Source organism: Polyodon spathula, chromosome 11, assembly GCF_017654505.1.
Source record: "Polyodon spathula isolate WHYD16114869_AA chromosome 11, ASM1765450v1, whole genome shotgun sequence".
NCBI lineage: Eukaryota > Metazoa > Chordata > Actinopteri > Acipenseriformes > Polyodontidae > Polyodon > Polyodon spathula.
Genome location: NC_054544.1, coordinates 34,012,463 through 34,026,176, shown reverse-complemented (window position 1 = coordinate 34,026,176; position 13,714 = coordinate 34,012,463). Strand labels below are relative to the sequence as shown.

Here is a 13,714-nt window from a genome sequence, read left to right as displayed (position 1 = left end):
GCACATGTTTTGTTATGGGCCCAAAATTTGCCTGCAGCAAGGTTAGTCCTCACAGGAGGATCTAATGCATAAAAAGATAACTTAAGAAATTCACATTATAGTGTTTTTTTTTTTTTTTTTTATCTTTGTCAGTAGGTTATTTCCCATTTGTATACTTCACTTGCCCTGACATTTTTTTCTAATTGACAACACACCCAGTGTTCTTCAAACGACATCCAGCATACGACACAAAAACATACGGACAAACCATTTCATATGCGGACAATCTGCATTTGCTGTATTGCCCTGCCTCATTTCACTACAGAAGGTTGTATTTAGTCTCAATTGTCTCATTACTGGACAAGTCATGTTGTGCAGTCACACAGCTGTCTGGTGCAGCTGTCAACAGAACCCTAGCAGAGCTTCTCTTTGTGATGTCACTATGAGGATTTTCAAGCTAGTTTGTGAAGTTATTCATAACCAGCACATATTTGATTCTGAACTACACTTTTCATTCACAGAGGTGAGAGCTCGGATGGGGAATGGAAAACCAGTTTTTTGAGAATTCATCTGGCTACTCGCTATGTTATTACAGTAGTTCAGTTTTATTTTCCTTTTCACTTGGTGTGGATTGCACTTGGGTGTAATGTTCTTGGTAGGGTTTGCCAATTGTTTAGAAGAAAAGATATTCTTCAGTTATATTGATATTTAGCCAACAGAGGGCACCATTGGTGTTTCCTAGTGTAAAACACTACTCCTGAGTAGGGGGAGAGGAGAGTAGGTTCTGTACTGCAGCTGATGCACCGGGGCTTCTCCTGGGACTATCATGGAGGCTGGAGCGGGGGATCTGCCTGTTAGCTAGCTGTGTGGGTGCTGGTGGGGTCTGTAATAACTTACTAATCCCCTTCCCACACTAACTGGGCACATCTGCATTCATTACTGAGAGAAGTAACCCTTGAGAGAGCAGCTGGTAGTCCTCACAGGGTGCTAATCTTATTGCTGATCCTAGAATGGTTCACCTAGTCTCACACACACATACAGTATTCAGATAAATTTGTTGGTGTTATGGCCACAAGTGCCCATAAAGTAATTACTGTACGTGCCTCAATACAGGGTTACAGTGTTCAGAGATTAAAGCTGTTTTCACAAGGGAGGCAGGGGAGTTCCTTTGCAATTTGCAGTTTCGCACCTGTGATCTATGAAAACATGCATGCTGCTTCTGTCTTGCTCGTGGTATGTACAACAGTCACTTAAGTTGTGCAGAATTCATAGGAACAAAACACGGTAACTGTGTTAAGCAGTTGTTTTTAAGCAAGGAAGTGTTTTTAAGTAAATCAGAAACCTTTGCTACACTGTACAGTGTGTAGTGTGAAGGTGATTCTTGACCTCTACATTGTTATGTAAATGATTGCATTGTTATTGAAGAAAAGAAAACATCCTTTAGTTGGCAGGGTAAGTCAGTATTCGTTTTGTAATGGGAGACCATTAGTGCCGCATAGAGCTAAATGTATTAGACACCTGTTTCTTGGGAACCCTATTGAGGCATATGACTGGTATTCTGAATTGTAACAGTAGTAGACTACATCAAGGCTTTATTAATCTCCTTGTTTTTATTTAATTAATTTTTTGAGGAGGAATAATTCTCCATTGTAATAGTGAGTGAAATGATACTCATACAAGCTGTGAAATGTGAAAAGCTTGCATTATTGAGAATAACCCGTTTGTACACCATTTGTTCTTCAGCATTTCATCTATTTTTTGCCAATTTCTCACCCATAAATTTAAAATAATGGATTCATACTCTTGGAGTTTAGTGTTAGCCCCACTTAGGTGTCTGCTGAAATCACTTGTGTATGTATAATGTTGTTTAGCTTGGTCTCGCAGGCACACGACAGTACAGATTATCATGCTGTCTTTGAGCAGCAGTGGCTGTTTTTCCTTATTGCCTGTGTTTCTTTGTATTGTAGATGTTTCATACAAAAGCATCCCTTGCTTAGAATCTAAGCACCAGGCTTCAATTCATCAGAATTTAAGTCGAGTCGTCTGGAATGGATTCAGATTGTGTTCCAGTACTGTAAATCAATTGGTTTCTTCCATTTCCAGGGATTCTTAGTGGGTGCAATTCCAGAGAATGCCTGTGAGACCATTGACCCTCCACCCCTAAAGGACAACTCTACAGGCACCTTCATTGTGTTGATAAAACGCTTTGAGTGCAATTTCGACGTTAAGGTATGCGTGCTAAAGCACTTTATTGTTCTTTAACCCAATTCCTTGTGTTAGATAGAAGTCCCCCCCCCCCCCCCCCCCCCCCCCCCCCCCCCCCCCCCCCCCCCCCACCCCCCCAGAGTGGTTTGCTGCTTTTTAATTTTTTTTTTTTTTTTTTTTTTTTTAGCCTCATGGCACGTTCTGTTTTGTTTTATTCATTTCAGTCAGTAGCAGCTACTGACACATTTCCCTGGTCTGTTTTGTTTAGTTGCATAACTGCTGATGAGGTAGTGTCGACTGTCTCAATGCCTACTGCTTTTACACAACCCTTTAGAAAGCACCAGCTTTAGATCTTGTAGATTGATGGAAGTGCATTTAACTTTATTATTATTATTTTTTTACCTATCATTTTTGCAATATTATTAATAGTCTCCTTCGTTTCTCTTGAAGGTCTTTTTGATTCTTTGGTTGGATTTTGTACTCTGATTTGGAGTATGCAGAAAACTCAAAGGTCACGTGAATAGATTAACAGTTTTTGCAGCTTCCTGATACCTTATCACTGTGTGTGTTGCAGTTCAAACTCACTACAGTGCAATCAGAACATCCGACCTGCTGTGCAAAAAAGGTACTGGGATGCAGCAGGTTGTTTATAGCGGCATATTTGAAATCTTTGCATAAAAGTGAAGAAATAAGGTGCTCACCACAATAAAAGAAGAACCAGCACTTTTAATAACATTTGGAACTGTGTGCTTACTTCATTGCACACAAGTTGCATTACTGAACAGAGCCTGCATTTGGTGCAGTGCTGAACTGTACCCAGACAAATGGATCCCAACAAAAGACCTGCATAGTGTGCCATTTAGTTAGTGACAGTGCTGTGCTGGCATGTGCAGTGTGTACATTGTGTAATAAGAAAGCGTGTCCAGAGCTGGCTTTGAACAGTGAATGAATTTGTACCCGAACTGATTTCTGCAATGTGATATCTTCTTGGGCCTGGTCTCCTAACAAGCATGATAAAATAAGTGATTTATAAGTTAGCATCCTGTTTGAGGGGAAACATGATGAATGAAACCATACACATTTTATACAGTTGCAGTACCTCATAAAATGTGGGACAGTAGCTCTCAAAACAAATGACACAATGTCTTCTGCCAGACTCCTGCTGCTTTAACTTCTACACCAGATCTGGCTAATGTGAGCTTTTAAAGGTTTGCCCATTGACTGTAGTGGTGATGTCAGAAAACTGCAAGTGGAGCACTGCTTTCTTGACGTTGCTAGAGAGTACAGGGGTCCAGTTTAGATAGGAGAGAGGGAGAGTGACAACACTGTGTGTAACTTGTTTAATGCCTTTAGTGTATTTAAAACAAACAGTGTTGCCATAAGGCAAGTTAAAAAGTATATAGCAGGGAGGTGTATATAACCAGTTTGAAATGTCGTTATCCCCAAATTACTCATTGTATTCATCCCATAGATATTTCGTTGCATAGTTAAAAAACCCTTTTAACCGGCCCATAACATAATAATAATAATGGACGTGACCTTATTTTTTTCTTACCTTTATGAAGTTCCAATACAGTTGTTTTATTTTGTTTTCATAAACCGAGTGGGGTCATTTTTCTTCCACCTCTTTTATATGTTGCATGTTTTTATCAATGTAGAAGTGCAATTGCTGGAGATGTACCGTGCTGCTAAAACAACATTATGAAAAATCAAATCCTGAATCCTGAAAAACAAAAGCCCAAATACAGGAGTGATGTCTGTGCTTCTCCGCTGCCACTCCATGAGGTGAAAGTGCCAGTTATGTAGCCTCCTTGACCCCAGCTGTGGCTGTGCCATGTGTGGGAGGAGATAGCACAGGAAACCTGACACCCATCTAAAGCAAGGGGCCCTGTAATCCATGACAACAGTGAGAGCAAGGCCAGACTGTTAACCCTTTCCTGGCTGCTGCAGTGCTCGGGGAAAGACTGCATTTACATTCCTGTTTGGAATTGTGGGGCGGGGGAGCAGCTATTCCCATTACAAGTGTTTGTTTACTCTAAGGCCTGAATCAAATGAAAGTGTCTGCTGCTGCTGCCACAGCTATACTTGGTAATGTGTATGTTTGTGTCATATGGTTTTGATCCTCCAAATTACTTTTTGTCCTGCTGTAAAATACTCCCGCTGCAACAACTGGTATACAGTATGGGTACATTTACATTCAGATCTATCCACAAAAATGATGCTAACCTGTGTCCCCTGAAACAATGTCTTTGTAACCCTGCTGTTACACAAATCCATCTTTCGTCCATTATGTGTCAATCCAGCCTTGCTTGCCTGTTTGAGTAATGCCTTAAATGCAGTGCTTTATGTATCCTATTAATCTTGAAACCCAAACTTTTAAATGCAGTGCTTTATGTATCCTATTAATCTTGAAACCCAAACTTTTAAATGCATTGCTTTATGTATCCTATTAATCTTGAAACCCAAACTTTTAAATGCAATGCTTTATGTATCCTATTAATCTTGAAACCCAAACTTTTATCCTTGTAAAAGCCTGGAAGATATATTCAAAAATGATCTTTTTATAGCCGTTTGTAATCACAATGCCCAGTGCGTCACACAGATTTTAAATTACTCCAAAATTACTAGAAAGGGAGAAGAAATAAGTATGTGTTAATGGGAGAAGAAAAACAGCAAGTAGGATTATTGAAAATTCTGTACGTGTCTTATCCGTTGCCGCCACTCCCTGTGTTTCAATAGCGCTTATCTAATCTAAAACAGCTCTGCTTTTAACCTTTTAAGTAGCGAAACAGCATGTAGATTTGTGCAAAAGAAATTGCTGGAATTCTGAAAACAAAGTCTTCCATTTGTGCGCTGTTCATTAAGAATACATAAACACCAGAGAACATAATCCTTACATAAACATCCTTCGTCACAGTATATTGCTTCCGTGACTCTGTATCTAAAATTATGTATACATTTTTAGGCATGTAATCCCGATTTTGAATACCTAGACATTTGTTAAAAAGTCATACTTTATCTGTCAAGCTTTTAAAAAGAAATACACACCTTGCCTTGGATGATAATTAGCCTATTGTGTTTATTTTCAGTCTCATTATGTGTTGACGGGCTAAGTCTGGAATGTTTATTACCCCCCATCCCCATTATCTGTGATTGCCCGTAGGTGTAGGTATTAGTTTGGGAAATGGCGCAACCTCTGACTAGGTCATTGCTGATCTTGTCTGTTGGAGGTCATACATCCTTTGACAATGTCCTTATGAATCTATAAAACGACATCATCTACTAAGCTGTCGAAGCTCATTGAGAAATCCAGTCCTCTTTATAATGCCACTATTCAGTTTCTCCAGTAGGTTCCTGATGATCAAAGGTTACATTAAGGGTTAAGTATTGCATGGAATTAGCAGTTAGATATTGTGAGAGATCATGCAACAGTCGATATTATTAAGCATTCTTTTTATTGTGTATTTGAAAATTCTCAATGACTGCTGTTTCAATTGCTAATATAAAAGAAACCGTTTTAGAACCTGACCAATTTTTAGCATTCAAAGGCAAAATCTAACGCATTCGTCACTTCTGTGACCTGTCGTTGTGGTTTCTGGATAATAAAGACAATGCTTTAGTGTAATGACTTCATGATTGGTAAACAGCTGTATTCTGTGATCCTCTACAGTCATTTACAAAGTAGACATTGCTGACTACCAGGATCTCATATCTTGGAGACCATCAGAAACACTGCACAAAGTAGTGCTTTAAAATAGAACAGAAAAAAGACAACCAAGGCATTTTAATTTAAGAGGATTCTCTGTTGAAGCAATGCTTTAAGCAGTTTCTTGGAAAATTATTACGTGATGATTTCAAATTAAATGGCACTGAAGCAAAGAGAGTGGAGTCATTTGATTGCACGGTAATGCATTCTTTGTTTCTCGCCTGCTGTGTTTATTAATTTGTACATTTGTAATATTTACATGTTTCATATGCTGATTGATCTGGAATTTTCATTTGCATAAAAGCTTCCAATGTGTTTCATAGATTTACAAATTGTTGGACTTTTAAAAGAAAGCGTTTATTTATATTTATACAAATGAGAAGTTTCTGCAGAGGTAAATATTTTTGAGGAAAGGTCAAGGAACCTTACAAAATGAAACCTGGCAGATGTATTGCATCAGATCATATTCTTAGTCCCTTATCTAATTATCTTGAGATTCTGTTACTGAATTGCTTTAATGTACAAATAAGGGCCTAAGTCGTCTTTGCACTCGGGTTCCGTATACAAATACCACAAATAGAATATATACCACATGTGCTGAAATAGGGTAAGTATACCAGATTTAACATGCAAGTCACCATTGCAGAAACATATTTTGTCCCAGATAGTTATTCTGCAGTGGTAGTAAATGGATAAAACCAGAGTGATATAAGCAATGTGAAAAAGTCCAGCCCCACCTTAAACTAATTTTACAAGCAGGGGTAGCATTTATTAATTAAACCATGTGAGTTTACAGTGTGTTTTGCTAGTCCTTTAAGAACATTGAAATGGAAGCATTTGGCTGTTTTTGACAAATGGATCATCATGTATAAGTAACATATTTCTTTAACTGTAAGGCACACAATAAAACCGTCTCTTACTCTACCTGCATTAAGCTCAATCCTTCAATATATAATTATTTGATACTCAAGCATGTGATGGCAGAACTGCCAGGGCTGGCAGCTGTGAAGTTATTCTCAGTTTTTTTACAGTGCAATGTATTTTCAAGACAAACTGGAACTAATGTATTTGATCATTAGAAAATAAAGGCCTTGAGGATCTGGGTTTATGCATGAACTGGAGCATGATTTTGGGTGAACTTGCTGAGCAAGGTTAGAAAATCAGCTGCAGTTTTCTCTTTGTCCCTTCATGTGCCATTTTGGAGTTGCAATAATTGGTATAAAGTGTGTTTGTTTTGATAACCTTGCCCCCATGTGCATCTACTGGAGGTGCATGACCATTCAGTTGTGTTTGTAAGTACGGTAGTTCTTGCGTCACACTTGCATTTCTGCCTGTTTAATTAAAACCGTTTTTTCAGTTTTGATGAAACTCGGTAAGAACATTTTGCAGTATGCATTCTAGAAGGCAAGAGAGTCTACATTTGCCGGATTTCAGGCCTTTTGATTTGGTTTTAAAACATTCTTCCAAACTTGTTATAGATTTTGTTGCAGAAGTTCAAAGTTTACTGAAAAATCATACTCTAATTGCACAGTGATCTTGAAATGATATGCTGTTTAATAGTTATAAATCATAGAAATCAGCTTGTCTGGTTTTAATGAAAATGGGAATTTTATTAATATTGATTCAGTTATACATGCTATTCTTTTAGGCCATGATATGACATCTCTGCCATGCCTGTGTTTGGTTTCTCCCGATTTGAAATTAGATAATAGTTGGTGTGTGTATGTGGTGAAAGCAACACTTGCTAGGGCTTAGGAAGCACAATCCAAGGCTAACTAGCATGGGCCCTTGAAGCAGAAATGAATTGCCATTCAGGTTATATGAGTTCTTTCATAGAATATATTTAAGAACATGGAGCAAGAGCTTAAATTCAGTGGAATACCAGAGCACATTCTTCATTGTCTAAAAATAGTTCCAATGAATATTTACAGAAAAGTCAAAGCTGGACAACACATTTCTTTGTCTTGCTTTTCAGATGAGAATAACTTAATCAATTAAAGTCTCTTTTGTGCCACCAACTTGAGATGTATTTACAGCGCGTGGAATGTTATTTATTGTGAGAGGTCCGATGGTTTTTTTTTACATTTTTTTAGCATCCCCACATAGATTATTATTTTAATGCACCTACTCAAAATTGTTTTATTTTGTATAAAACACAAACAATAATTATTGTCAATGGATCAATCAAACAAAGTTTCTGTGAATTGGGGGGGGGGGGGGGGGGGGTATTTTATATAAACGGAAGACAAAACAAACTGTTTTTGTGCTGCAGTACAACAGTGTCTACTGAAACTATGTTATACTCCCACGCACACATACTGTATATTAAATTGCCGGCTTATATGTTTTTGGCTGCATGCTGGCATACATTTTCTCGGCCAAACAATAACCCACAGACAAAACAAACATCAGAAAACAGTCAAAGTACTGTCACAAAGACGGCCGAAGTGGGCGGCGTCAGAACCAGGAAAAGGAATGAACGACAGAGGTGTGGTTTGGTGGAGCTGAGCGAATGTTTTGCTCAGCATTTAATAAACAGAACAGAAAATAAAAAGGTTGTACAAACAAACACAAACACAGCACACGTCGCCAAAACAGAGACAAACAAAACGGACTAATACCAAACAAAAATACGGTGAGCAGGTATTTTACTATTCTTATTATAATTACAATTACTACCTCCGTCTCCTATCCCGTTCTCCACTCACCGAACACCCAGCCCTGGGTGGGTGAAAACATGCTGTTTTTGTGCAGCTGTACCAAGACTCGATTGCTAATCAATCATTCAATTGGAGTCTCGGTACAACTGCACGTGAATTAATAAAGTGCAATTCCCCGTGCTCACATATTATTACATTTTACCTGCACGTGAAGTACTGTGCAGTCTTCGTGCCTAAATACAAATATACATTTTAAACACTTGTGTTACACAGATCCGTTTACATCACGTGTACCAATGACTATACACCAACATTTAACACATCACACGCAACATATAACAGAAAATACACATAGGGGCGGGCACTACATAGTAAACGCATGCTGTGATGCCCCTTTTACAATTAGGAATGAGTGGACAGCATTTCTAGTATGATACAGAGTCTACACCCAGATGAGAACTTCAGTGTTACCTGACCAGTACCACCTCAATGCTCACACTAATATCATTTCCAGGTTATAAAAGCAGTAAGCCGAGTTAATGTACACTGTTTCCTTTTCTTTTTCCATCACATGAAACACTATCAGGATTTTAAGATCTACCAGTTCTGCCTCATCAGTGATGTCTTTCTCCCCTTGAGCAGACTGCTCATGATAATCCAGTCAATTCAGAAGCATTGTGCAAGGTAGATAATATGTTTTTTTAATCAGAAGAATCTGTGAAGCAGAGACACAGTTAAAGAGGGAAAATACCGGGGTAATAGATATGCTGTTCAGCTTCTGTACTGAAACAACTCCCTTAAAAGCCAGTTGGGATTTTCAATTTTTATTTGGCTTGGGCTCTTGAAGTGACTTGCTGTTGTTCCAGATAAAGGACCATCTGGGGTTACCCAAGCACATATGGCTTATAGCAATGCAGTCATTTTTTGTTTGTTTTTTACTTGTAAAGCCCTTGAAACTTGCTTCATAAAAAGTAGACTTTTTGCGACCTTTAAAAACATTTTCACCATGTAGGGCTTGAGTAGCACGGCACTTTCTTCAGCATGTGCACAATGACTGCCCTGAGAGCACTTTCTCAATCTCCTCTGGTTTATGTGTCCTCAACCACAAGTGGGAGAAACCCCTTCCCACAATTTGGTCCACTTGAGCTGGAATGACCCTATGCTATGTAACACATCTTAGCTTAGTAATTACACGTGACATTGTTTAGCTCCTGTTTATTGTGGAAGGAGTTACACTTGCTGTGTAACCTATATAATATATTGAAATATTTAGGTTTGCTTTGTATACAGTAACCCTACAGTATATGCACATCTGAATCTTATCTGGACGTTTGCAATGTATTTTTTATCGGGGGGGGGGGGGGTGTGTTGAGTTGTATGGTTGTTGCTCTTGGCACCAGTGTTTTGAGTTTTCCATAAACAAAACATGACAGGGTCATGCACTTTTTGTTGTGGGACTAGTTTGGTTTATTGGGGGTGTCTTTAGCTGGTATACATTCGGTTAGTAAGTATTTGTAGGTAAGTAAATAAATAAATGTCCCTGGCTACACGTAATTAAGAAATGTCTGTTTATATAGTTCATGCCTTACTGTTTCACACTGCAGAAGTCTCTTTAGCTGCAACCCTCTGAGCAGGGCCCCTGCTGATGATTATCACTTCTATAGCTTTGCCCGCTTCTATAGAGAGAGGGGGAGGAACCTCCATTAGAAAACTTGGTATTCCAATCCCAACCAGCTTCACACCATTTATTTTGTCAAACTCCAGTAATGCAAGTAAACTAACCTGTTCCAGGCATTTTCTGATTAATCCTGCATCACCAATGTCTGATCAACAAGAGGTTCAGCTGTAATATTCCTTGCCCCAAACAAAGTCTATATCAACATTTAAGCAAACACTCTTTGTCTAGAATGCTTTTAAATCCACACTGTTTTGGGTACTGCAGTGGCATTAGAGCAATGACGGGCCAGGGATTGTCTGCTTGCACCCATGGAAAAAGTGACCTTTCAATATCCTTGGACATCGTTTTCAAGTGCAGTGTTAAATGATGAAAGAGCTAGCAACACCCTAACTATATTAATGTTACGCCAATATGTTCTCCTTCCACTAGGTTCTTAATGCCCAGAAAGCCGGATACAAGGCGGCAATAGTTCACAATGTGGAGTCTGATGATTTGATTAGCATGGGATCCAATGACGGTGAGTAGATATAATGAAACCGTTAATAGTATAACAGATTCTCAGTCTTCCATGTCATGCATTCTAATGAAATAGTAATTTCTTGAGAATGCATTCCTCTGGCCAGCATGTTATTTGCACCAATCTTCTCTTTTAATGCCATCTGTAATCGCCCGACTACCAAGAGATGTTATCTGCTTTCCTTCATCCCTGATGAGCAGTGCAGTGCCGAGAAGCTCCTGTCATCAAAAATAGTGACTGTTCAGTGCTTTTATTAAGAGGACTGTACTTGCACAGTAATTACTACTACAGTTTGCAAATAGGAGCCAGATTTATATATATGTGATAGCAAAATCTTGGGCATCTTCTATTTTTAAAAATAAATTTTCAGCATAGATTGTCACTCCTATTGTCTCTTCATAATGTCTGCAGTACCACTGTTATTGCAATTGTAAGACTTAATAATTCCTTATTCCCTTTTACATTCAGTGAACATTGTGAAACAAATCGACATTCCTTCAGTATTTATTGGCGAAGGGTCAGCCCATTTTCTTAAAGAATACTTTTATGAAAAAGGGTGAGTGTTCTGCTTTTACATTTTAATGTATGCTGTTTGTTAGTAGAATTAAATGTCATTGGTGTGCATTCTATTGAGACTTGTTGACTTCAGCCTTACTCCCCTCCCTGCCTAATCTTTTTTTGTTGTAATTACAATGAGCCATCTGAGCCCCCTCACTGGTTTTTTTTTAACATGAGCAAAACACCCAGAATACAAAATTTATGAAAATTGACACATGCAACCCCAACTGAAAGCAATGTACCAGTGTAGTGAAATACAGCTTTATCCATCTCTATATTATGATGTCATACCTTCTGTGATGTAACAAGAGTTTTGCTAATGACACCATAAAGCAGCTGAACTGGTTATTGTAGAACTCTTTCAGACTAAACCATTACCATTGTACCATTTATTTTTAGTTCTGTAATATTTCACATGGAAGTATGGTATGACTTTTTTCTTTTTTAACTTGAAGAGGCATTGATGTGATTTATATATGCCTTCCCCATTTTCCCAATAAGTGGTCTTACTTTTTAGGGGAAATAAACCTTTCTCTAAGAAGATCATGCCGTGTATGTGAAATAGTTTTAAGTTTGAACAAATGTGTATCAAGGGAATATTACTGGACAGATTGAAGTAATGCCAAACCACTGTGCAGTCCCCGATTGATAGTGATATAACGGATAAAGGAAGGGGTTTATATTATATCAGTGGTGACACAAAATAGATCATTGTTTTTATGTAAACGTGTTCTCCTGCAGGGTCATTAGAATATAATTCCAATCAGATTTTAGTTCTTGGGTGCATTCTGGTAGTATTTCTCTATCTGTTATATTTTGTCAGTTTTATAATTTTATTACTAATAATAAATTCATATTTTACCAGGTGATTCTGTGCCTGTAATTCACAACTTTTTATTTAAAACTGTAAACTATTAATTTAAGTCAATATGTAATTATTCACACTGGAAGAAAAACTACTTGCTGATTGTGACTTAAATAGGATCTTGGCAGGTAAAATTGTAAGAGGTGCTGCATTTAACTGGCACTTGTGTGTCGTTTCTGATACATTTAATAAGGAAGACCTGCCAAGGTTTCTGCAATCAGTCTATAAGTGGAGCAGAAATGTTAGGCAATATACTATAACTTAACTGCAATCAACTGTATTTAAATCACCCTTTTCAACACTGTGACACAGGTAACTAGGCGATATAGTCTTCAGTACTTTGACATCACAATAAAGCAGTGAGGTAAACTGACAGCATTGTACCATCATCCTCAAATGCTTTTTATTTATTTATTTATTTTATAATCTTTTTTTTTTTTCTTTCAAATGGTTCAGTTTATAAGTAGTAAATGATTGTCTATATTTTTGCATTAACTGTGTTCGTATTTGGACATTACTATTTAGAGCGCTTACTCTATTCCAATCGGAACCCAATTCATATTTTGTTATTGGCTTTAATTTTTTTCAGCGGTCACATAGTGCTGCTGCCTGATTTCAGTCTGCCCCTGGAATACTACCTGATACCCTTTCTCATCATAGTGGGGATTTGTCTTACACTTATTGTTGTTTTTATGGTAAGTGTCTTTTTATATTGCGTTTGCTATTTATTGCTGCTTATCTGTACAAGCAAGTGGAAAAAGTAACATTTAAGTTCAGGCATGTTTTGGCCTTGCAAACCCAGTTTCCTTATTGCGGCATTCTGGTAAAAATGTTGTATCTATACTATCTTTTTTTAAAATTATTTATTTGTCTCCAATTTTTTACCCCAGTTTTTCTCCCCAATTTAGTGTGCCCAGTTGTTATCTGTATCCTCGGCTCACTGCTTGCAACCCCCCCGCCGACTCGGGGAACGTTGGCTGGAGCACGCGTCCTCCGAAACGTGCTCCTGCCAATCCGGCATTTCTCGTGCTGCGGCTCCACAGTGAGGCCACCAGATCTATAGTGCCGGAGGACAACACAGATCTGGAGGCTCCACTGAAGAACCACAGGCGCCCCATCGGCCACAGGGGTCGCTGATGCGCGGTGAGCTGTGGTTTCCCCTGCCGACCTAAGCCCTCACTACCCGGACAGCGCTCGGCCAATTGTGCGTTGCCCTCTAGGAACTCCCGGTCACAGTTGACTGTGACATAGCCTGGACTCGAACCTGCGATCCCCAGGCTATAGGGCACATCCACTTGGAGCGCCTTTGCTGGATGCACCTCTTGGGAGCCCCCATTATTTATCTTTTTGATATCTGAATTTTTGGGGTTAAACAAATATATATCATGTATGTTTCAAACCAAAAAAAAAAAAATGTATTTAATTTTCAGATTACAAAGTTTGTGCAGGACAGGCACAGAGCCAGAAGGAGCCGCCTTCGGAAAGACCAGTTAAAGAAGCTGCCTATACATAAATATAAGAAAGGTACAATCTAAATTATCTAATA

At 38.4% G+C, this 13,714-nt stretch overlaps 1 protein-coding gene across 1 annotated transcript in view; it reads left to right on the top strand.

Annotated features, from left to right (window-relative positions):
- Window positions 1-13,714, top strand: part of LOC121322811 (E3 ubiquitin-protein ligase RNF13-like) — a 30,964-nt gene that overhangs the window by 4,850 nt on the left and 12,400 nt on the right. The window contains exons 4-8 of the mRNA XM_041263119.1: window positions 2,083-2,208; window positions 10,658-10,745; window positions 11,214-11,301; window positions 12,758-12,863; window positions 13,599-13,692. Of these exons, the coding sequence (XP_041119053.1) occupies window positions 2,083-2,208; window positions 10,658-10,745; window positions 11,214-11,301; window positions 12,758-12,863; window positions 13,599-13,692 (502 nt within the window). The remainder of the gene's footprint in view (window positions 1-2,082; window positions 2,209-10,657; window positions 10,746-11,213; window positions 11,302-12,757; window positions 12,864-13,598; window positions 13,693-13,714) is intronic.